Source organism: Nycticebus coucang, chromosome 3, assembly GCF_027406575.1.
Source record: "Nycticebus coucang isolate mNycCou1 chromosome 3, mNycCou1.pri, whole genome shotgun sequence".
Classification (NCBI taxonomy): domain Eukaryota; kingdom Metazoa; phylum Chordata; class Mammalia; order Primates; family Lorisidae; genus Nycticebus; species Nycticebus coucang.
The window spans coordinates 6376345-6400848 of NC_069782.1; the positions used below are offsets into that span (position 1 = coordinate 6376345).

The following is a 24504-nucleotide window of genomic DNA, read 5'->3' on the forward strand; positions in this document are numbered from 1 at the left end:
CTGCCCGGTGACTCTTACATGGCTATTAGGGTACCACAGCCATGTTGAACCTGCCAAGTGGCAGAGCCACCCTGGGCATTGTTGCTGGCCTTAGTCAGGGAGAGAAGGAGAGGCCAGGGCTGGCCACAGGGCACTGAGCCCTGGGGCACAAAATTGTCAGAAAAAGTCGTACTCCCGCGTTTTGAAATAGAAGCAGAGGCCAGGGTTTTTAGGATGTGAGTGTCTTTTCAGGGGTGCTCCTTTTCTGGGGTCAGCCTCTTTCCAAAGCTGGGTGGTCTGAATCCAAGCCAGGCCATGGGTTGTGGCCTCTGGGATAGTTCATCAGGCCAGGGACCCCCAGGAGTGTCCTTTGCCAGGGCTGCTGGTGCTGGGGTTCCTCACACTCAGGAAATTCTTCCAGATTCTCTGTCTCTAGTTGGCCTGGGCAGACCCACAGCCCCCCACTGTGGAGATGAGGTGCTTCTCTTTTGTATTCACTTAGGCTTTTAGGAGGCGACTGTCTCACCCCACCTGCTCCACCTGGCTCTCCTTTAGCTATAAACAACAATTATGCTTATTATCCTGAATTAGCCTTTACTGAGCCTTAAGTGGGTACATACTGTCTATCCTCACAGCAGCCTTAAGGCACCCACTGTCCTCACCAGCACCATTTTAAGGACAGGTAAATGGAGGCTCTGGAAGCCAGTTAACTAGCCCAAGGCCTTGCCAGCAGGTAGAGGGCAGGTGCAGACCTAGGGTCAGTCTCAGCCCCAGCCAGGGCACTGAGGCAGTAAGCTCTGGGGATGCTCTTGTCTTCACGGAAAAGATCATTCTTCACAGAAAAATTTACCCTGGGGAGGCAAGAGCTGGCCGGGTGGTGCCTGTACAGGCTGGGGCCCAGCCCCTGGTGACATTGGTCTCTTAACCCTATACAAACCCCACACCCCCTGCAAAGTACAGTGCAAAGATAGCCAGACTACTGGAAGTACCGCTTGTTGGTGACGTGAATTTGAACTTAATTTTCCCTTGATTCCCATCATTTCCCTTTGTGTGGCCACTCTCCCCAAAATTCACCCCACACCTCCTAGAACTGAGAGGTAGAGTGTGGCCACTCCTCCCCAAAAGACACCCCACACCTCCTAGAACTGAGGGGTAGAAGAGGCTTTGCCGGAAACCGCTCTTTTGTAACAGTCTTAACTGCAAACAAAACAGAAAAACAGATTTCCCCCTTGCACTGCACACCGGAGAAACTATGCTCTTTCACAAGAGGCCAAACGCCTGCGGTCTCCTAGAAGACATCCGGCAACAGACAGCCCGCCCCAAGGGCTCTCAGCCCTGCCCCTCTGGCCCTGCCCCTCCACCCTCCTCTTGTACCTGCTGTTCCACACCCTTCCCCCACTTCCTGGGCTCCACATTTTGTGTATTTGGGGGAACCTGCCTCTCCAACATCTTCCAAAGCTCTTCTGACTTCCTATCGATCATTACCCTCGTGCAACCAGCTCTACCACCTGCCGGTAACCACCCAGCTTTCACCCCTCAGCTGTGTCTATCCTGAGGGGTCCTCGCTGTCCTCACTGAAGCCCGGGGTCCCTGAATCTGCTGTTTCCCTGAACCATGATAGGATGTGGGTTTTAAGAGGGCAGGCCAACATGTTAGCCTGAGTTTGAATCTGAGCTCTCTCACCTACCCCAGGACCCTGGTCAGATAGACACAGTTATCACTGTGTCTCAACTGCCACATCTGTTAAATGGGTACAGTACTAGTGCCCTCCTGGGACTGAGAGCCCAGCATGTGCTTGGTGCCAGTGGGCATCAGCACCTGCCAGCCTAGCAGCCCTGGGAACTTGAGATTTGGCAGAGGAGCTGACAGACTCCTTCCAGCAGCCTGGGGTGGCATCTCAGGACCTCGCTTGCCTCCTGCCCCTGCCCTGGACACTGTCCTCTGTTCTTCTCATGGGCTCTGCAGCTGCTGGTGACCATAGCCCCTAGTGATCTCCTCCAGGGCGAATCACTGGAGCTGGGCCTGGGCTTTCCCCGGAGCAGCTGCGCTCCTGCCTCCATGGACTCTGGCACCTCTAAGGACTGTGGGGCCAGACAGACTTAAGTTCAAGGCCTGCCCTCTTCTCATGACTGCTGTGTCACCACAGGCAATTTCCTGAATTTTTCTGAGCCTAGTGTCCTCAACACATGTCAGTCCCCTCTCTCCATGTGGCCTTTTGAGAAAGCCAGGCTTTATTTATTTGGCAAATATACGTTGAGGATGACCAAGTCACCAGGTGGTGACCGAGAGTCCCAGCCAAAGAACGTGACCAGAGCTAGGAAGTTAATGAGGCAGCTTTGCCTCCCCTCCTATATTCTCTGAACTCAAGTGTCACCAGGGGCCCTTTTTAGCCCAAAAGATGTTCAGGAGCCTGTGCCTCTTCCAGGCTGAGGCTTCCTGTCTCCCTTCCTGCTGCTCTGGGCCTCTGTCAGGAGCAGCCTCTGCTTTTCATCTTGTATAATCCCAGTAAAAAGCTGTGGAGGCTGAGTGGGGCGGGCAGAGGCATCTCCATCAGAGGTGGAGAGGGGAGTTGGGGGGGGGGGAAGCTGTCTGCAGAAGGGAGGGACAGAGCCGGCAGGTGGGCAGCCGCACAGCAAGAATAAAGGCTGAGAGGCCACACAGCAGGGCAGAGGGAGGGGATGGAGAGGTTCTGCTGGGCGGGAGGGGAGAGTCTCTCGCAGAGAAGTGGGATGGATCATGAATGCCTATCGCGCAGGGGTCCAGACGCCCTCCCAACAGGTCCTGGCTCACCGCTTTCTCCTTTGTAATTGGGAAATATAATACACATACAGAAAAGTGCCCTGCTGTATAATAAATACTGTAAGACAGCATCCTGTGTGACTGCCACCAGGGTCAAGAAAGAGCACTCTGGTGCCCCAGAGTCCCTTGTACCTCCCCAAACCCACCCCTTCCCCAGGCTGGAACTACCATCCTGACTTTTAGGGCAGTCACTTCCTGTCATTTCTGTATAGTTTTATCATTAGCACATCACTAAGCAGTATAGACCAGTTTTGCCTGCTTTTGAACTTCACGTAATTGGGATGGTGCTGTGGGTAGTCTTTTATGACACTCTTCTTTCATTTAACACCATGTTTTTAAAGACATATCCCAGTTGACAGTGTGGCTGAAGTTTGTTTGTTTTCATTGCTATAGAGCAAGGGTCACAAACCATGGCCCGTGGGCTAAACCCAGCCCACGGCTTCTTCTGTATGGCCTGCCAGTTATGAATGGTTTTTATATTTTTAAGTGGTTGAAAAAAATCAAAAAGGACTGTGCAGACTCACGTGGCTTCAAATCCTTGACTCCCAGCACAGTGCCCGGCACCCAGTGGATGCTCAGGAAATAGTAACAATAACAGGATGAATTAGGCTCCTCAGCCCCAGACAGCCCCAGAATGAGTTCTGAGCAGGGTGGAGACGTGATGCCACCAGCAGGGGCACCTGGGGGAAGAAGTAGACGGGCTGGAAGGGTTGGGTGGTCATCCTGGTGCCAGGTGGGGCTGAGCCTGTGGTCCTCTTGGTCATGGGAGGAATGACGACCCCACCTGGTGTCTCATGAGCCAGAGAGTTGATGCAGGAGTGCAGGGAAAACAGGATCGGACCCTCCCTGTGGCTCAGCGCAGTGGGAATCTGTTCATCAGGCCCTGGGGTGGGGGCGAAGCCAGACAAGGGGAGGGTGACACACCAGGGGAGCCTGTGAGAGGGCGGGGCGGGGGGCAGGGGTAGACACGGCTGCCTCTGGGGGCTGCCTGACCAGCCTGGACTTGAGTCTCAGGAGACTTTGGCCAGCACCACATATTCGCCTTGTTGTGATGCTCAGAGTCCTCCTGCCGACAGCAACAGAAAGGCGTATCCAGCACCACCAATGGCTGCAGGGACCCCTGAGGGAGGGTCTGTGAGGCTTTGGCCCTGGGGACAGGGTTCGAGGGCACAATGAGTGATGAGACTCAGTGTTCACCTCCCCAGGGTGGGGGGTGTGTGCGCTGCCCACCAGGCTCCTCTGGGCCTAGCCGCTGTCCCCCCACACATCCACCCCTCTGCACCCCAGAACTCAGGCTCTTCACAGGACAAGGGGCTCACTGTGGCCTCCCCAGGCCTCCTGTAGGCTGTGGTGACTTACTGTCCCTGGACACACACAGACCAGAGCCCAGAACATGAACTTCTGAGGGGCCAGGCCAGACCCAAGTCATCTCTCTGAAGCCACATCCAGGCAAGGCCAGGCAGAGGAGGGCATCAGGGCCAAGGCCAGAAGGACCCCTGGCTGGAGCTAGGAAGTGCAGGGCTTCCAAGGGTCAATTGAATGAGTTACTATCTGGGGTCTTCATTCGAGGGACTAGGGGTGTGCAGGGTGCCTAGAAGAGCCAGAAGCAGAGGGATGGTCAGTGTGGCTGGGTTTCTGGGCCCCTCCTGCCCTAATGCTGCATGGGCTGTTATGGAGAAAGGGCAGGGCCAGGAGCCGGGGACCCTCTGCGGCTCTGGCCAGATCTGTGCTTGCTGCTGAGGCAGGGGAAGGGGCATCGGGAGCAACCCCAAGAGCAGGAGCATCCTTCCAACCCCTTCAGGTGGGGTTGAGTGGGTCGCCTCACACCACGGGGGCGCTGGCTTACAGTGCTGGCCGTAGGGTCAAAGGGCACATTTCCAAAGGCCATTTGGCAACACATCAAAATCGCAAATGTGAATGTCCTTTGACTCAGCAGCTCCCCTTCTCAGACCTTGTCTTAAGAAGCCAGGGGACCAGGGGATTTGGGTCCACAGAGCACAATCGCAAATAGCCTCACTACCATCCATTGGCCCCTTGGCAGGGTGCATATATATAAGACCCCCAGCCCTGGGCTGTTCATTCCTCCCTGGTGCCTGCCTCCCGCTAGCACACCCACCGTTCAGCCTTGCTAGATGCTATGGTGTGGCTTCTCCAGTGACAGAAGTCACATCCTCCTGAACCTTTGCTTGTGCTTCTCTCTTGCCTGGAAGGTGCCTCTCACTTGCCCACCTGGTGACATCAAAGCTGCCCATCAAGGTCAAACTCAGGCTACCTCCTCTGTTGCACCCATCTGGCCCCTCTACCAGCTCCTGAGCAACCAGATTGCCACACCCCTGCCCCAGGTGTTCACCTGTGGTTCTGCAGATGCCCAGAAGTGTGAGGGCCATGACTGAGTCACGTGGGGCAGGTGAGGCTAGCTGTGTGGGAAAGGCCAGAGAGGGGGAGGAGAGAAGGTACAGCTCAGAGGACTGGACCCCCTCCGTGGCAGCAGAGCCAGCCACGGGAAAGCATGAAGGTGAAGGCGGGGAGGAGGCTGGACTTGTGGGCAAGGAGGGCTTGTGGGAGAGGTTGTGGCCAAGAGAGTGAATGGGGGATCTGGGGGAGAAAGAGATTTAAGAGAAGTCAGAATAAAAGTGAGCTGGCTGAGTGGTCCAGGAGTCATCTGCAGGAAGGAGTTATTGTGTTGACAGGCAGAAGCATTTCTATTTTAAAAGGAGGCTGAGGCGGGAGGGGAATGAATCCCACAGAATGAATCACTAATGCTGGGGAAGGCTTTTAGGCAGCTGAGGGAGACTGTTTAGAACTCTATGGTATTTCTCTTGTCATTGTGCTAAAATGTGAATATGATCATGTCACTTCCCAGTTTAAAAGCCCACAGAAGGCCAGGCATGGTGGTGCATGCTGTTAACCCCAGCACTTTGGGAGGCTGAGGCAGGAGGATTGCTTGAGCCCCGGAGTTTGAGGATGCAATGAGCTATGATCACACCACCAGACTCCAGACTGAGTGACAGAGTGAGACCCTATCTCTAAAATATTAACAACAGTAATAATAATAACAATAAATAAAAGCATAAGAGGCCCCACCAGGCTTCTAGAATCACGTCTAACCCCCCACCTCCCGCCTCTGTGGCCTCCCTGGGTGTCTCCTCCCAGACACCAGCCTGTCTTTCAACTCCTCCATAGCTCTTAAGTTCCTTTGACTCAGTGCCCTGTTTTAAGACTTCCAGAAAGTTCCCCAAAGAACTTCTTGTGCTTAAAACCCTCCTTCTCCTCCTCCCAAGTTCAGCTTGGTAAAGAGATGGGAGAGGAAGATACCAAAATGCTCACAGCTGGGACGTCCGGGCGGCAGGACTGCAGGCGAGTTCAGCTTTCTTCTTGATCATTTGCTGTGATTTCTAGACTTTCTTCAGTTCACGTGCTTCACTTCTATGATGGAGGGCCTGGAGGGAACTTGAAGAATTATAATTTAAAGAACAAACCATGAGACCCAGCCTGAGATAGCCTTCCCCAGGAGGCCCTGCCCCTTCCAGGCTGAGCTGGGTCCCTCCTCTGGGCCTCTGCAGCTCCATCAGGCAGCCCAGCCTGGCCCTCCGTGCAGGATTTTGGGTGGGCACAAAACACTCCCTGCTGGGGCACCTGTTCTCCTGGCTCCCCCTATTTAGAGACCAGAAGCTGAACCCCCACCTGACATCCCTCTTTGAGGGCAGCGGTGGGTACTAAGGAGGACGTCCCTTGCTGACCTGGGCCACACTCTCAGACAAGCCCCAAAGTTTGAGTGGCTTGCCTTTCAAAATGGGTGACAGGGAAGCAACTCCTCTGAAAACCTTTGCCATTCTACATTCAACTGTGTCCCCGCATGGCTCCTGTGCACCCTGGGTCTGGGGTCTAGAGGTGTGAGAATAGAACTTGGACAGGCTGTGGAAATGGCTCCAAGGCAAACCACAGCTGCATGCATCTTTGTAATTCAGAGGTGTTGAAAGATGTGACAGCCAGCCCAATGGCACTGTTCAGAGGGCGGCGGTGCTAAGTGCCATAATACTCTCTGTTCAAAGTCTGCCACACCTGCCGCCTGCTGCCTGCCCCTCCCTTGCCACCACTTGGCAACACGACGTCACATTTGATTCCTGTGTCTCATTTGTCTGTGGCATCCCAGGATTCATGTTCAGACAAATGGCCGGGGCTCCGTGATGAAGCCACCCGCCCCAATGTGTCTCCCCAGCAGCCTTTCAGATGGGCCCTGAGAAAAGGCACAGCTCTGAGAGTTGGCAGAATTAAATTAGAGGGCAAACTCCACACCTGAAATAAAGGCCGTGGGAACTGCTTTCTTCTGTAGCTGGAGAATCAAAGTATTTTCCTTTAAAATTGACTTAGGTGGGAATGGTACCTCTGTCAGCACATCTGGATGCCCATGCCCTTGGCTGACAGTGGCCAATGCCATGAACAGGGTTGAGTTCCAGGCAGGGAGAGTGGGGCCATGGCTCTGGCCCACAGGGTGATGGGTGAGAGAGCCCGAGGGGGAGGCAGGGCAGCTGGAGGAGACCAGGGAGGGCAGGAGAGCATTTGGTGAGTGCACGTTACGCTCATCCCTCACGTATATCCTCTTCCTGAGTAAAGAACCTGCAGCAGGAAGGGGATGCCATCTGGTCCTTTCTGGACACGGGCTGGCCTGGTCACAGGGCTCGTCTGTAGAGGGCTCACGGAGTGCTTCTGTTTGGGGAGGTGCCAGTAATGTTCCTGAGTAGCATCGTGCCCAGACCCCTAGGTATTGCTGGCCATGTCTGCCTACTAGATGACCCAATTTAAGAAAACAGCCTCTGAAATTTTTTACGCTCCCTTTAAAAGAGTGTATTTCTTCCCTTTGAGAAGTTTCTCTTTTGCTTGCTTTGAGGTTTTAAATTTGTAGCACAGAGCAGTGGTGAAGAGCGTGGGGTTACAGCCTCAAAGGCACCAGCTCCAAATCCCATCTCACCACTCACTAGCTGCAGTGTTTGGGAAAACCCCTTTCCCTCTTTCCTTCTCTGAGTCTCAGTTTTGTTATTTGCAAAAAGGGTTCGTGTCAAGGGGACATTAGCTCTTTTCATCATGTGACTTCACAGCAGGTGCCTGGGAGTCTGTGCCGTGCAGGGGGCACCAGGCCCCCAGTTACGGCTCAGGGAGGTAGTGAGTGAGACAGAGAGTGACCCCAAAGCCTGAGAGGAGGAGGCAACAGGGTGGACATTCCTGTTCTGAGCAGTGGGGTCACAGGAGGACAGGCCAGGGGACAACTGAGCCAGGCTGGACCCTCCAGGCCAGGAACTTTCAATGTTTTTAACAGTGGCCCCACGTCAAGGGAAGCATGTCTTAGCATGACCCTGTCGGAACCTGATTGTATGAACATAACTAAAACCAGAAGGTCGCAAACAGCGCCCTGACTACTCATGCAGTGCTCCATGTTCTGTGTTTTAATTGCTTGTCTTAACCCTGTAAATTTACTCCATGCTCCTTCCTGGGTCTCTGAAGGGGGAGCTGCTAGGTCAAGCTGGGCAGGAGCAGGGTGAGCAATGGGAGCTGCTGAGCTGGGGTGGGGGCACTGAGCTGGCAGGGCAGTCTGATCCTGAACATCGGTGACTGAGAGGGCAGCTGGGGTGGACGCACACATGCCTGGGGCCAAGTTCCCTGACTGCCAGTCGCTGCTCCCCAGGGAGGGGAGGCGAGGGATGGGAGGGCAGCAACTGCCAAACCCCCAGTTCAAGCACCCACAGATGCCTAAGAAGAACTGGAAAAGGAGGGACCCAGTTGCTAGTGGGTAGTAAATTCTTTCCCAAGAAGGGTGGTGGAATGAACACAGGGGGCCATGCAGCCAGGCTGTGAGGAGAGGGGTTTTCCTGCTTAGAACCTGGCATACACTACACCCAGGCTGGGCAGCTTCTTGTCCAGGCCAGGCCAGTGCCAGGGCTGAGATGGTGCACAAGCTTGGGCCAGGACCAGGCCCCTCAGGTCCTGTCATGCCTGGACCACCACCACCAGGGCACATGTATCCTGAACTTAAACAGGCAGAAGGTAGGGCTGGCATTCGCCTTTGCAGACTCACAGAGAAGACTCAGGGATTATCTGACTTTCCCTCCCCTCCTTGGCCCCTCGGGAAGGGCAGCCCAGCCCTATGGCAGGTGTTCTGAAGTCCTGGTCCCCCATCTAATACCAACACAACCACGTGAGGTTGGCATTATCACTCTTCCTGTGCTGCAGGGGAAGTTCAGATAAGTAAAGCCACCTCCCTTAGGTTGCACGGCCTTTAAGAGGCAGAGGCAGAGGCAGAATCTGAATCTAGGCCTGCTGCCTCCAGAACTGGCTTTCTTTTACCCACTTAACTCCTGCCAGGAGCCCCATTTCTGGCTGGACCCAGCCTTCCTTACAGGGTGGGAGGCACTAACGTGGAGCTGCAGAGAAGTGAAGGATGGAATGTATGTCACCCCAGAAATGCTATCTCCTGCAAAGTGGGCAGGTGTGGCAGGGGTAGTCCATGGTGCCCAGCTGGGGACATCTGCTCTGGTGGTCATGCTGGGGTGGGTAAGGGCAGGGGAGGATTGGAGACTGCAAGAGAAATAGCCAAGCCCTGGGTCAGACACAACGTAGCAGCCCTGTCTCTGCTGGCCCCACTCCCTTCCTGCTGCCACATTCCCCCACGGATCTCACCCATCGGGATGTCCTCTGTCCTCTCTGCTTTGCACCATCACATCCATGTTCACAGAGGCTCATGACTTTCCCATCCAGAAAACTCCCCCTCAACCCAACCTTCCAGTTCTCCCTGCCCCTTCAGCCCCACTGACCTGCAGGACAAGTTGGGGGGGGGGGAACAGGGGCTCACAGTCCTTACCTCACCCCTCCCTCCCACTGCCCCAACTGTGGCCTCCTGGCAGCCATCTCCAGGCCCTGCTTTCTGCTGGGAAAATCCTCCTGAACTCTCCAAACCAAAGGGAGATTCCTAGAAGTGTGTCTTCCCAGCTTAGCCTGATGGAGGAGGCAAGGTGTAGGACGCGGAGGAGGATCTGAAAAGCAATTTTGAGTTGCTCCCAGGTCCCTAAAGGCCTCTCATTGTGGGGAAATGTCCTCAGCAGGGCTCAGCTCCTCTGACCACTCTAAGTCAAAGTCCTCTGGTCACTTAAAGTCCTAGCTGGTCCTAGTTCTTCACACTCCCAACCCTGTGCAACAGCCAAAGCTGTGCATGTGCTGACACCGAGGTGTTTCCCCACGCTACTGGGGCCTCTTTCCCACTCAGACTATGAACCCACCCGCTGGCCAGCCTGGGTAGCGGCAGGGAGGGAGGAGGAGCAGTGTGGGGACAGAAAAGCCCTGCCTTCTCTGGCACTGGGTGTTCACAGTGTGGGAGTAGAGTCCCTGAGGGCATTTCCATGGACCGCCCAGGGCCCCAGTGGGGTGTGCTAGCTGGACCCCTGTGACTCTCACTCCCCCCTCAACCCCTAGAAGTCCAGGATCCATCCCAGTGTCCCTCCCCAGGCCATTTGCCCCATTAGACAGCTATACGAGCCAATCCAGGAGGTATCCAGTCAGTTTACTGGCCCTGGCCCATACTGTCCCAATGGGGGCACACTGCCTTTGCCAGAGCAAAGGACAAAGTGTGATGCAGCTGCGGCCGTCACTGGGTGTGAGATGGCAGCCACAGTGCCTGCACTCAGGGGACACACCCCAAGCTCTGTGAGGGTCCCACTGAAGCCCCTCTAAGCCTGGGGTTAGAAGCAGGCACTCCCAGGGCAGACCCCTCTTCATCCACCCTCTCTGCCCCTTGTGGCCTCCATGTGATCTTGGAGCCATGCAGCCACTCGTCTACGACATCCACCTACAGTATGACAAACCTGCTTTCAGCATGTGGTGGCTACTGTGCCCGATGCCACCGTGAACACCCCTCGCCATATCTGACGCCTGCTTCTCAGCCCAGGTGCTGGCTGTTCCTCAACATGGCTGGACTGACCAGGGTTCAAATCCTGGCCCCATTACTCATGACTTCTGTGGCTGTGTTTCTTTGTCTGCAGAAGAAATGTGAATTGCAATATGTTGCCTCATGGGATTGTGGTGGTTTAATCGACCTCGGTCCTGTCACACCCAGCCAGGGTACATTTTCTGTACCTTTTCTTTCCCTTCTGTCTGTGTGTTTCTGCTTCCAGGTCACCCACATGCCACCCTCCTCCCAGACAGACCAAGCGCCAGTCCTCCCCCTAGGCTCCCTCTGCTCCATACCAACCAGTCTTCCCTGTTAGACTGGGGGTGCTGCCAGGGCAGGGGGCCTCTTCAGACCTGGGCCAGGGCCTCTGATCTAACTGGTACCCCTTATACATTTGTGGGAGCTACAAACAAATGATGGAGGAAAAGAACTCGTGGACTGGGAAGCTACCATGACTCTATCTGTAGCACTGAGCCTTCCTGAGTGGGGGCTGCTGCTGGTGGGCAGCCAACTGGGTCAGGAGTCCCACAACTGCACCCCAGCAGAGGCCTCTTGGAGGCACATGTCCAGGCTCCAGGGTGCTGATACCCCAAGGGCCAGTGGAGCGATCAGCTCTGTTACCAGTCAGGAACTCAAAGACTTGGCTGCAGCTGCAGACCTTTCCTCCCTGCTGTCTGGCTGTCTCCAGGGTGGCTGTTGTTAAGGATCGGGCTGGTCAGAGGCTCCCTCCTCTCTTCACTTTTCATCAAAGGTCTGAGGTTCTCAACCTGAAGCCTCCCCTCCCTGTGGCAGACCTGAGCCTTGACCATGTATTTCATGACCTTGACCTGCTGACCTCATAATAACGAATCCCAGAAGACTACAAAACAGTAGATGTCTATTTTTATAGATATCCCCAGAACTGTAAAGATCGGCTTAATTCCAGTAGCAGATTCCATCATCTTCTAGAAGGATCTCTCAAAGGGCGAGAATTCTTTAAGACAAGTGGACAAATGCCTTCCTGGAAGGACAAACAGGAAGGTGGCTTTGTTGCGCTGACAGTGTGTCTATCCTCCTAGAGACGCTGTGAGGTCAAGCCAGAAGCTCCGGGGAGAGGGAGCAGCTTTGGCACAGTCACTGTCCTGGTGCTTTAGGTCAGGTTCCAACCCTGCTCCCCACGAGGAAACACCAGCTGGCATCGTTGCCCAGCTGTCTTGCAGGGTCACTGCGAGAACCAAATGGGAGGATGCAGATAAAAGTTGGCCAGCGGCTCCCAAGCCAAGTCTGAGGCACTAGACAGGAGCTGGCCAGGTGCAGCTGAGGTCAAGGGGGCCGCGGGTCTAGTGCACAGAGTGGGAACCGCCTGCGTGTGCCATGCTGGTGCTGGGGCGGGGAGTGGTGCTCTCAGTCATCCGTGCTTCATCCCACTCCTCTTGCCCCTTGTCCTTCTGCCCCAGGGCCCCTGGGGGAGGGGTCAAGCAACACCCTTACCTTGGCACCCATACCCTGCCCTGCCACATCTCAGATAAACCTCTGCCCTGAATCAATGCTCCTGTTTTATGACAAGACTGATATATTGTTATTGTTAAACAATAACAAGCCTGCGACAGTGTCCAGAGCTACACAGTTCGGGCTAAAATCCCCGCCTGCTCTGCCCACCAGAGGGTAGGTCGCCCTGGACAGGGGGCCGGGCGTCCGCTCAGGGGGATTCCCAAGTGAGCGGCTGTTGTCACATCCATCACAACAAAGCCGACCCACTGTGGCAGCCAGATGTGCCAGTCAATTTTCTGGGACTGTGAGTGCCTCTAGTTCTTCAAGGGTGTAGGTGTCTCTTCAGTGGCTCCACAGCAAGCTCAAAACACCTGTGTGGCCAGGGCTTCAAGGATGAACAGGTTGGGAAGGGCCATCTCTGTCCCTCCCTGTGCATCTTCCAGTAGGCCTGGCCTCCCTGGGGAACCCCTTCCCAGGGCTGGGGCTCGGAGCTGAGCTGTAGAGATAAGGGCAGAGACCAGCCTGGCTCCGTGCCAGCCCACACCCTGGGCAGGAGGCCCGCGCCTCACTTTCCCCTACAAAATAAATCTTGCGGCTCCTTCTGAGCGTTCAAACGCCAATCTTCTCCCGATTAACAACTCGGCCCGCATGTTCTTGGCTGCCTGCTGCCGACCTCAATTTAGAACTGTCTGCTGCTTGGGAGCTGGAGAAGGAAGGGCCTAGAGAGGGAAGAACACTGAAGCTGGGGCCTCATGCAGCTCCAGTCTGGGGGACGGACCCGACCCAGAAGCCCACTGCAGGGGTCAGAGGCCCAGCCAGGCATGGCTGCTGCTGCATGGTTGGGGGAGTTCAAACTGTTTTCCAGGTGCCTTTTGTGGGTAGGGGGAGTGGGCAGGGGTTCTGCAGAACTGCTCTGCTCGGCACCTGTAGCTCAGTGGTTAGGGTGACAGCCACGCCGGGGCTGGTGGATTTGAACCTGGTCTGGGCCTGCTAAACAACAATGACAACTACAACAAAAAAATAGCCTGGCGTTGTGGTGGGTGCCTGTAGTCCCAGCTACTTGGGAGGCTGAGGCAAGAGAATCGCTTAAGCCCAGGAGTTGGAGGTTGCTGTGAGCTATGGTGTAACAGCATTCTACAGAGGGCGACAAAGTGAGACTGTCTCAAAAAAAGAAAAAAAGAAAGAACTGCTCTTTCATGGTTGTTGAACATCATGGTCACAGCCGAAATGGCCACATGTGGAGCACCTCTGTGGTGCTGAAAACCTGCTCTCAGACACAGCTTGTTATACTACATAAAAGCTTGACAAATCCCCTCCAAGCTCGGATTCCAGGAAAGTTTTGTCTCTCCCACTGCCTGCATTGCCTCCCCCTTAACCAGAAAACCCTGGGCAGGCCTGCCTCCCACCCCATCCAGACTGCCGGGAAGGGCTCGTTGTCTTTATTTTGCTATCTGGCCTCCTCCTTTGTTACTTCTCATCCTTCACCAGCTTTCATCCAAGGCAGCCTCTTGGCCTTTGGGCAGCAGAGTGGTTGGGAGGGAAGGTTCTGGTGTCTCCCAGCCCTGGGCAGGGGTGTAGTTCAGCTCCATATCTGACGAGGGTTGGGAGCTAGGGGCTTGACCTCCCTGACCCTCAGACTTTTCCTCTTTGTAAAACGGGCTTCAGGGTGTATTAGGGGGTGGAGCTGTGTGTGTCAAGTGCTTGGCACAACATTTGTGCACGGTGGTACATGAGAAGTGTGAACTGTCCCTGTGTACAGCGAGTGTATAAGAAGTGTGAGCTGTCCTTGCACACAGTGTACAGGAAGTGTGAACCGCCCCTCAGCACAGTGAGTGTACAGGAAATGTGAGCCCATCCTGTGCACAGTGAGTGTACAGCAAGTGTGAACCGCCCCTCAGCACAGTGAGTGTACAGGAAGTGTTAGATGCCTCTATGCGCAGTGAGTGTACAGGAAGTGTGAGCCTGCCATGCGCACAGTGAGTGTATAGGAAGTGTGAACCACCCCTCAGAACAGTGAGTGTACAGGAAGTGTGAACCGCCCCTCAGCACAGTGAGTGTACAGGAAGTGTTAGATGCTCCTATGCACAGTGAGTGTACAGGAAGTGTGAACCACCCCTCAGCACAGTGAGTGTACAGGAAGTGTGAACCGCCCCTCAGCACAGTGCGTGTACAGGAAGTGTGAACTTCCCCTCAGCATAGTGAGTGTACAGGAAGTGTTAGATGCTCCTATGCACAGTGAGTGTACAGGAAGTGTGAACCGCCCCTCAGCACAGTGCGTGTACAGGAAGTGTGAACTGCCCCTCAGCACAGTGAGTGTACAGGAAGTGTGAACCACCCCTCAGCACAGTGAGTGTACAGGAAGTGTGAACTGCCCCTCATAACAGTGAGTGTACAGGAAGTGTGAACCACCCCTCAGCACAGTGCATGTACAGGAAGTGTGAACTGCCCCTCAGCACAGTGAGTGTACAGGAAGTGTTAGATGCTCCTATGCACAGTGAGTGTACAGGGAGTATGAGCTGCCTCTGCACAGATGAGGGCACAGGAGATGCAAGTCTTAGTCACCAGCAAGCAGGTGGGATCAAGGCAGCCTCCTGTGACCTGTTTCTCTGTCCCTTTGCTTCTCCTGCAGGAGGACAGTCAGTGACCCACACTGGCCCTCCCATTGTGGTCTCCCTGGCCAATAGGACTGTGTCCTTCAGCTGTAGCATCACCTACCCGTATACCCCAGAATTCAAAAACTTCAAGGTCAAATACTTTCACAAAGATCTCCGGGGCCAGCGGAGCTCTGAAAAGAACACTGGCTGCATGCCTGGCCCGGGCACAGAGAACCAGACCTCCACCTTGGAGTGCAAGGTCACCTCCGTGTTGCAGGACTCATCAGCCACTGGCACCTACTACTGCTCTGTCCACTGGCCACACTCCACAGTGAATGGCGATGGCACCTTCATCCTGGTCAGAGGTGAGGCTTCCCCCACAAAGGACTCAGAGGTTTAACTGGCAGAGGCTGGAGCAGAATCTAAGGCAGAGGGTGGCTGGCCTTGGCTTCAGTTTTGGCAAAGCACCACGGAGCATCTCAGGGAGCCCCTGGGCTTCTGCAGAGCTAGGGATGCATGCTCAAGTGAACACTCAGCTTGCACGCATCTTTCTAGGGACAGACTTTCAGTTTTTGTGACATGCTTAAAAGAGTGATGACCCCAAAACTTAAGAATGAGCCTATCATCAAGGCCATGATTCTCTGACCTGTCTCTGCCATTCCCACGGGAAGGGGCTGGGGGCTTTCGAATCCCACAGACCTGGGTTGAAACCCCAGTCCTGCTGGCTGCCCAGCTCTAATTTTGGACCTCATCTTCGTGGCAATTCTCTGCCTTTCCAGGCCTATTGTGAGGATGAATGAGATCATGCATATAAGGGCTGGCATCTGGCAATGGGCAGTTCCTGGCACGTGGTGGGCACTCCAGAAGTTTTACCAGCCAGATGGATGGGTGGGGGTTTGGGGGAGCAAGGGCTCAGGAGAGGGAGGACTGTATCCCCACCTACCCCAGGGCAGCCCCCTGTCAGTCCCAGCACGAGCCCTGCCACCTACCCACTCATGTTATTGATATTTCACGTGGGTAAAAGAAGAGGCCCGAAGGGCTAAAATGGCTCGCCCAGGGTCACACAGATGGCCCTCTTCGAGGCCAGTTGACTGGGGAAGAGGCCCCAACTGAGCAAATGACGTGGTCCTTGCCTGCAAAGAGAATCATGGCAGTAAACATAAAAAGGAGGCTTAGCAGAGCAGGCAGGATGATGAGGACCCACAGCAGGGCTCTGCGGGGGTCAGCGGTAGGGGCAAGTCTTGTGAGGGAGTATTATAAATGGGGTCCTGGTGAAGGAGAACATAGGGGCTTGGGGTCTGGGGGTTGGTGGAGTGGGATATGCCCTGGCTTCTGGTGGTTCACCCCTCTGCTCCCTGCCCCTTCTAGACACAGGGTATCGAGAGCCCCCATCTAGTCCCCAGAAGGCCCTGCTCTTTGCCTTCACTGGCCTCCTGACCATCCTGAGTGTCCTGGGCACGGCTCTGCTGCTCTGGAAGAAGGTATGGGATGAACTCACACGGCATTGCGGCCCCTTCCTCACACACTACAGCTTGGGAAAGCTCCCCAGGGGCAGAGGGGCTGCACACAGGTGTCCCTCATGGCTCACTGCACCAGGGCCTGAGAGCACTTAGACCCCGTTCTACAAAAGATAAAAAACTTAGCCAGGTGTGGCGGTGCAAACCTGTAGTTCTAGCTACTCTGGAGAGGCTCTCCTTATCTCTTATCTCAGTAGGTCCCTGTTCCCACCTCCAGACCAGCCACAGGGACAAGCTAAACAGGAGGGAAGACCCAAGAAAGGGAGAGAAACACTTGTCTCAGCTCTGGGAATGCAGAGTTAGGATGGAGGCTGCTGGACCTTGGGCCACATCCCTCCTTCAGCGAACCTGGCTCTCTTCCTGCCTCACCCGCACTCCTGCCCTCAATGTATTTCCTCCTCCCTGTCTTCTGCTTGTCCCATGACGATGACAAACAAGTAGGGTAGATCTTGATTTGTTCACGACTCAGTGAGCATCTACGGAGTTGCCACCAGGCACAGAAAACGGGGACAGGGACACAGAAACTGGGCCTCAGACACAGAGTCATCCCGTGTGGACCACCCCCACTCAGGCTTACGTGAGTGACCTGCACCAGTGCCCTCCACGGGCATGAGGGACAGCCTGGATAGAGCCCGCGTCCCTCCTTTGCTGAGTGACTTCAGGGTCCTCCCTATAGAGATGGATTGTAGCAATGGGACCTCAGTGGCAGCGAGGGAAGGGGCAAGCCTGGGAGCCACGGCTATGGCCATAGTCCTGAGCTTCTTCTCCCCTGGACAGCCTCAGGACCTCCTGCCTTCCTCCGCCACCTCCTCTTACCTCCCTGCCCATCGTTCCAAGAATGTCTGTCAAGCCTCTAGTTTGTGCCAGGCAGTGGGCTAAGTGTGCGACAATGTGGCAAACAAGCCCTCTTGTCACGCTTCAACCCTTTCTGAGGCTCAGTTGCCTCTTCTAGGAATGGGGATAAAGATAGCCCCTGACAGGTGAGGTGACAGGAGAGCACTTTTGAGGCACTAGGTGGGTGCCTGACACACAGGAGGGACTTTCCACTGCCCCACCCTGGGGAGGATGGGCTGATGGCAGAGCCTGACTTGAAGGGAGAGATCTCACAAGGCAGGAGCAACCGCGGCGTTAGCATGGCTAAAGCAGCCCGGAAGCTCCCCAGAACTGAGTCCAAATGCATGATGTGGACCCTGCGGATGCTGCCTGATGGCCTGTGGGGGGCAGGAGAAGGAGGTTCCCTCCAGGCACAGGGGACTCTGGGAGCACCTGTAGTGGCAGCAGATAAATGAGTCAAAGCTGGACACTAGTAACCCAGAAGTGGCCGAGCCTGGACCCAAACCCAGACTTGGCAGTTTGGGAAACAGTGAGGATGGAGCAGAGCCCAAGACCCCACTGGGCTGAGTCTGGAGAAAGGGCATTGCCTCCCTGAGGCCAGAACAGGCCAGGCAGGGAGGACACCAAGTTCACACCCACAGGGACACTGGGAGCCAGAGGGAGGCAGGAACAGAAGAGGCGGGGGGCGGGGGGGCTGCCTCAGCAAGGGGCTGGGGCAGCAGGGTTGTGGGCAAAACCTAGGGAAGGGACTACCCCAGCAGCACAGTCAGCCCTTCCTGCAGGGTCTTTGTTACTTTGGGGTATTAGGGGATTTTATTTAGAGGCAGAGTCTCTTTCTGTTGCCCAGGCTAGAGTGCCATGGTGTCAGCCTAGCTTATAGCAACCTCAAACTCCTGGGCTGAAGCAATCCTCCTGCCTCAGCCTCCTGAGTAGCAGGGACTACAGGCACCTGCCACAACACCTGGCTAATTTTTCTATTTTTAGTAGAGACAGGGTCTTTTTTTTTTTTTTTTTTGAGACAGAGTCCTACTTTGTCACCCTTAGTAGAGTGTCATGGCGTCATAGCTCACAGCAACCTCAAACTCTTGGGCTCAAGTGAACCTCTTGCCTCAGCCTCTCAAGTAGCTGGCACTCCAGGCACCCACCACAATGCCCAGCTATTTTTAGAGACAGGGTCTTGCTCTTGCTCAGGCTAGTCTCAAACCCATGAGCTCAGGCAATCCATCCTCCTCGGCCTCCCAGAGTGCTGGGATTTCAGGCATGAGCCACCGTGCCTGACCAGCAGAGACAGGTTCTTGCTGGCCTTCAACTCCTGAGCTCAAGGGATCCACTGGTTTTGGACTCCAAGAGTGCTAAGATTACGGGCATGAGCTACCATGCCAGGCCTGAGGGAGCCTTTTTATAAAATTCGATTCCAACCAATTTCCTGACCTAGCAGCCCTGCCGCCTTTGGAGTGAGGGCTCTGTGGCCTTTTGTGGTCCTGCCTGCACTAGCCTCCCGGCTCATCACCTTCCCTGTTCATCTGACAGTCCTTGACACATCTGGACACTCTTGCCCCTGTGTGCTGTTCCATGTGCTGTTCCCAATGCCTGGGACACTTTCTCGGAACGGAGAGCTTGAACGTGCCTCTCCTGTCTTCAGGAGACGATGCAATGTGGCCTGAGAAGTCTGTGCCAGGCCCCTGCAGACTGGAGGCTCCTTCCCACTACCCCACAGTGACACTTAACTCCCTAGTGACCCCTTCAATCTCAGTAAGAGAGCCCCAGGACTAAGACTTGGTCTCGCTCACCACAGGGTGTTCAGTGCCCAGCCTAGGCCTGGCACCTGGCATGAGAGCTGGTAAGGCTTGTCCCCAGGGAACTGAAGCTCCAGGGACCGTGTTTCCTAGCCAGTGGTCCAGATCCAAAAGAGCTGTCCCAGGTCAGCCTCCTGGGAGATCCACTGCCGGGAGCCCATATCCTTGTGCTTGGCAGCATTCAGGCCGGCTGGCTCGGCGAGGGGGAGGCAGCAGGACTCCAGGCGTCTCAACAAGAGGTGGCATCGAGGTGCCCTGGAAGGGGCCACAGCCCGGGCTGCCAGGTCAGGAAATTGGGGTACCCTCTAGAAGCAAGTGATGCAGGGGAGGTGGCACTGGATCCAAGGAAGGGGCCTTTGAGTTTGATCCCCACGCAGTCCTTTACTAGCTAGACGAAATTCAGTACCCTCTCTGCTAGAAGGGCAGTTCCACACCTATCTCCCCAGGCCATTATGGGAATTAAATGAAAAAAAAGGACAAGCCCCAGAGTCTTTGTAAACTGTTAAGTGCTACCTAGACGCCAGCCTCCCTAACTGTTTCTGTGAGACCTGCACGTCCTAATGGAACAGAAAAGCAGAGACTCCAGCTCTGGTCCATATCTTGGTGAAACACAGACCTGGGTTCAAATCCTACCTCTGCCACTTCCTGACTGCTTGGCAAGTCACCCTCCCTCGCTGAGCCTGTGCCCCTCACGTGCAGGGCAGAGACGATCTGAAGACTCTGCTGCAGGTTCGTGGGGGTGCTGCGTGAGAGAAGGTGGGCAGGTGCTTGGAGCCTGACCTGACCCGTGCTCTGGGCCATCATTGTGCTGCCTCTGGATGACTGCGGCTTCTGCCTGAGAGTTAAGTGGCTCTCAGAGCTAATCCTAGAGTAAATGGGCTGGGATTGGCAGGCAGCCAGGGTTTTTAATTAGCTCCTGCCCCGAGATGAGGCTCCTGGTGCTCCACTGTTGGCAGCGTGGTGCTGGGATGAGGGGGGAGGTCCGTGCCGCCTCCCTCTGCCCGCCCAGCCTCCATAGTCACCCTTATAGCAGCCAGCACAAGCTTTCTGAAGCCCTCAGATGTTGTCCTCCATCCACGCGTCACTGTAACTGTGGGGCCGTCCCGACCCCTCAGGAGGGTCAGTCCCTCTCTTTGGCCATGCTGACTGTCTTGAAGGGCCTCGCCATCTCCAGGCCTCGTCACAGCTGGTCCCTTTGCCTGAAGCCCCCTCCTCCCTTGCTTGCTAAGTGAACTTCTCTCAGGATCTCACCTGCAACATCACTTCCTACCCAGTGGGCACAGCCTCGTCCTCACATGCCAGAGGTCTGGTCAGTGCACATAAAACCTTTTGATATCTTTGTCTGTCTCTCCCTGGACCCTGAACTCCAGGAGGGCAGGGGCAATGCCTTCATGCTGCCTAGCTAATGGGTATTAGATGAGTGTGTATCAGTTGACGGAGAGCCTCCTAAGTGCCACTGCAGTGCCAAGCACCTACCCCCCCACCCCCTCTTTGGATCCTGTGATATTCTCACCCAAGGAGGCCCAGACAGGGGAAATGGCTTGCTCGAGGCCAGAGCCAGTGAGGGCATGGTGGGACTGGATGCTGGGCCTGGCTGATGCTTTCTCAGGCCCCACTGATAGCAGTCGGCTCCGTCTCTGGGTCCCTGCTGTGCTGGCCACAGGCCCTGCAGCTCCTGCCTCTCCTGGGCCAGGTAGTCTGTCCATGGACAATGCTGTGGGTCTTTTTCATTTCCGGTCCCTCCAGGTGCATGAGTGAGTGCTTTGATGTGGGTCTGGGAGACGTTCGCCACATTTCCCAGGAGAAGCTGGGTGGAAGGTGCTGAGTGATTAATTTCTGTGTGGCCTCCTGACAATCTGCCATGATTTCCCCTGGTGGGGTGTGTCAGGGGAGGAAGATGAGGGGGCTGCTCTTCCCCACCCCAACTCCTTTCTCCCTGCAGAAACAGATGCAACTTCCAGGTTGGCACCCCACCAAGAAGTGCTCAGATCCAGGATGTGCTGGCAGCCCCAAGCAGCCTCCCCCAGAGTCCGTCTACATGGTGAGTTCCAGGGCCTGGGCGCCCTCCTCTCTCAGGCCTGGTGCTGGGTCTGAGGCCCTCGTTGGGTCTTGCACTAGCCATGTGACCTCTCTGAGCCTCAAGTTCCTCATCTGTAGACATAGGGACAGTGATTCCTTGCTGGTGGATTTCTATGAAAGTGAAAAGACATTACATGTGCAGGGCCCCTGGACAGCACACAGATGTCAGGGGCCACCTGTTCCCTTCCTTGGCACAGCTCTTTACTTCTGGAACAGAGGTAGAGAGGCCAGAAGATGGGGAGGAATGACTAAAATGCCTCATCTGGCCACTAACAGTGATAGCTACCCAACTTCTTCCTTTTTTTATTGTATAAACAACATCACAGCAACAACAACCCAAAGTCACAAAAAGAGGAAAAGTTCAGGCCCATCCCACGCCCTCAACATACCAAGGGTGGTCAGTTAGTCACTCGCTCCCTTCCCAGCACAGATATCATTTTATGTCAATTCCAATCACAGCAGAGACATGAGTTGGGGGCCTTGTTTGTTCCACACCCTGTTGTGTCCTGAGCGTTTTCCATAATGGTCATCGTAATTACTGGGAGGTGGCCGCTGTGCGTGGGGCCTGGGAGGCTCGGCCACTCTGGCCTGCCCCACCCAGCCAGCATGTGGCCACTCTGCCCTGACACTGGAGCGGAGGAGAGCAAGGACCACTCTTTTTCAGTCCTTTAGTTCTATAAATGACATATGTTCATTGTAGAGAAAATTTAAAAATGCCACCAGTGTCAGCTGGGCCTCTCAGTCCTGTGAGACCTGGAGCCACCAGGCTAGGCTTCCTACTCCACACCTGGGTGCGCTAGGATTCTGCCTGTATCTGCTGCCACTGTTCCCATCCCCACCACCTGGACCCACTCACAAACTGGGGTCCTTCTTCCAAGGCTACAAAACCCCACACAGAGGTTCAGAATATGGCCGTGTCTGCTGAAGATGGGGCGGGTGTCAGTGAGACCAAGGGAATGTCCCCCGGAGGGGACATAGTTCCTAGTTCCATAGTTCCAGCGCCCACAGTTCCTAGTGGAATATGACAGTTCTCAAAGGGTCTCAGCCTCCCCACCTCGGGGATTCCCACCAGCCGCTGCTGGGCACGCGTGGCTCTCCTCACAGTCTCTGCTCTCTTCCAGCACCCAGTCTCATCACCGCTTTTCTCTATGAGGAAGTCTGGTCAGCTGTTCAATGAAGACATCTCTCTCTCTCCCCCCATCCCTGCTGCTTTGTTTCTGCACACACACGCAAACACACACGTGTGGGATATGAAGAAAATAACCAGCATCCTAATTCCATCTTCTTCCAGGATAAATATTAGTAACATTGATTTCTATTCTTTCCTGGTTTATTTTTTCTGTAAATACATACAAGGATAGCTGGGCGTTATGGCACATGCCTGTAGTCCCAGCTACCTGGGAGGCTGAGGCAAGAGGATTGCTCAGCCTGGTGCAGTGGCTCATGCCTGTAATCTCAACATCCTGTAATGGGTAGATTGCCTGAGTTTAGGAGTTTGAGACCATCCTGAGCAAGAGTGAGACTCCCATTTCTACTTAAAATGAAAAAAGATGTTGTGGCAGGCACCTGTAGTCTCAGTTACTTGGGAGGCTGAGGCAAGAGGATCACTTGAGCCCAAGAGTTTGAGGTTGAGTAAGCTATGACACTCTACCAAGGGTGACAAAATGAGACTCTGTCACAAAAAAAAAAGAGGATTGCTCAAGCTCAAGAGTTTGAGGTTGCTGTGACCTATGGTGATACCATTTTATGTCAATTCCAATCACAGCAGAGACGTGAGTTGGGGGCCTTGTTTGTTCCACACCCTGTGAGACTCTATCTCAAAAAAATTAAAAAATATATATATATATAACATACACACACACAAGAGATCTGCACACACACTCATACATCTTTTTTTTTTGTTGTTGTTGTTGTTTTTGGCCAGGGCTGGGTTTGAACCCACCACCTCTGGCATATGGGGCCCTCACCTTACTCCATTGACACAGGTGCTGCCCAATACATCCTTTTTTTTTTTTTTTTTGCAGTTTTTGGCTGGGGCTGGGTTCGAACCCATCACCTCTGATATATAGGGCCAACACCCCACTCCTTTGAGCCGCAGGCACTGCTGCACACATCCTCTTTTTAAAGAAAAAAATTGGAGTGGTACAACTGTTTTTTCCATGGACGTCTTTCTATGTGGACCACATCCTTTATTTTTAACGGAAGAGCTCTTTTGCATGGAGCTTCCTTCTCATCTGAGTTCAGAATCCTGAGACTCAGGCTGACTTCTCTGAGTGTGGTAAAGAGACTCGGCTGCCTGCAGGGTTGCCAGGTGGCTGGCAGAGGCTTGAGAACCAGACAGGAGATGTGATGGGAGGACATGGGACTTTTCTAACCCCTGAGACAAGGGTCTACAAGCTGGGGTTGGATCTAGGTAGAGAAGAATGCCCTTAACAATAATGATAGATTGAGAGCCATTTGTAGAGCACCTAAGATGTGCCAGGTGCTGTGGTAGGACTTTACACCCACTATCTCACAGATCCTCTTGATAAGGTGTTGTCCCTGTTTTTATTTTCTAAATTTCTATGGCCTGTATGATTGGTTTTCATATATTGGCTTTATGTAGCATGACCTTGCTGAATTCACTCATTCTGATAGTTTCACTGTTAATGCCTTTGAATTTTCTATGAACCCAGTCATGTCATCTATAAATAATGGAATTTTATTTTATTTCTTCTTTTAGAAGAAGAAGGCTCACACCTTCTATTTCTTTTTTTTTTTTCGTTTTATCTTACTGCTGACTTCCGATATGATGGACAATAGGAGTGGGGACAGAAGACATCCTTGTCTTGTTCCCAATCTCCAGGAAAGATTTTATATGTTCTTGGATGGACACTTAGTTTCTTATCTTTCTTCTTTTCTAATTTATGCATTTAAGGCTATGAACTTCCCTTTAAGTATGACTTTAGCTGCACCCCACAAGTTGTGTTTTTTTTTTTTTGAGACAGAGTCTCACTATGTCACCCTCAGTAGAGTGCTGTGGCATCACAGCTCACAGCAACCTCAAACTCTTGGGGTTAAGTGACTCTCTTGCCTCAGCCTCCCAAGTATACAGCCGCCCACCACAACATCTGGCTATATTTTGGTTGTAGTTGTTGTTTGGCGGCCCAGGCTGGGTTCGAACCCACCAGCTCTGGTGCCCTAGCCACTGAGCTACAGGTGCCGAGCCACCCCACAAGTTTTGATATGTCATATTTTCATTATTTTTCAGTTTAAAATCTCCATTGAAAATTTTTCCTGTTGGTTATTTAAATGAATGTCTTTTGCTTAATGTTTGATTATCTTCTGATTATGTCTTGTTTTTTATTTCTAGCTAATTCCACTGTGATCAGAAAATATACTCTGAATGATATTAATCCTTTTAAACCTTTTGAGACTTGCTTTATGGCTCAGGTTATATTCCACGTGCACTTGGAAAGAACCTTTATGGTGCCTGGTTGAATGAGTGTTCTATATGTATC

At 54.0% G+C, this 24504-nt stretch overlaps 1 protein-coding gene across 1 annotated transcript in view; it reads left to right on the top strand.

Moving 5' to 3' along the window:
• The window catches only part of NFAM1 (NFAT activating protein with ITAM motif 1), a 36344-nt gene that overhangs the window by 504 nt on the left and 11336 nt on the right, over positions 1 to 24504 (top strand). Inside the window, exons 2-4 of the mRNA XM_053586242.1 lie at positions 14814 to 15143; positions 16147 to 16259; positions 20868 to 20966. Of these exons, the coding sequence (XP_053442217.1) occupies positions 14814 to 15143; positions 16147 to 16259; positions 20868 to 20966 (542 nt within the window). The remainder of the gene's footprint in view (positions 1 to 14813; positions 15144 to 16146; positions 16260 to 20867; positions 20967 to 24504) is intronic.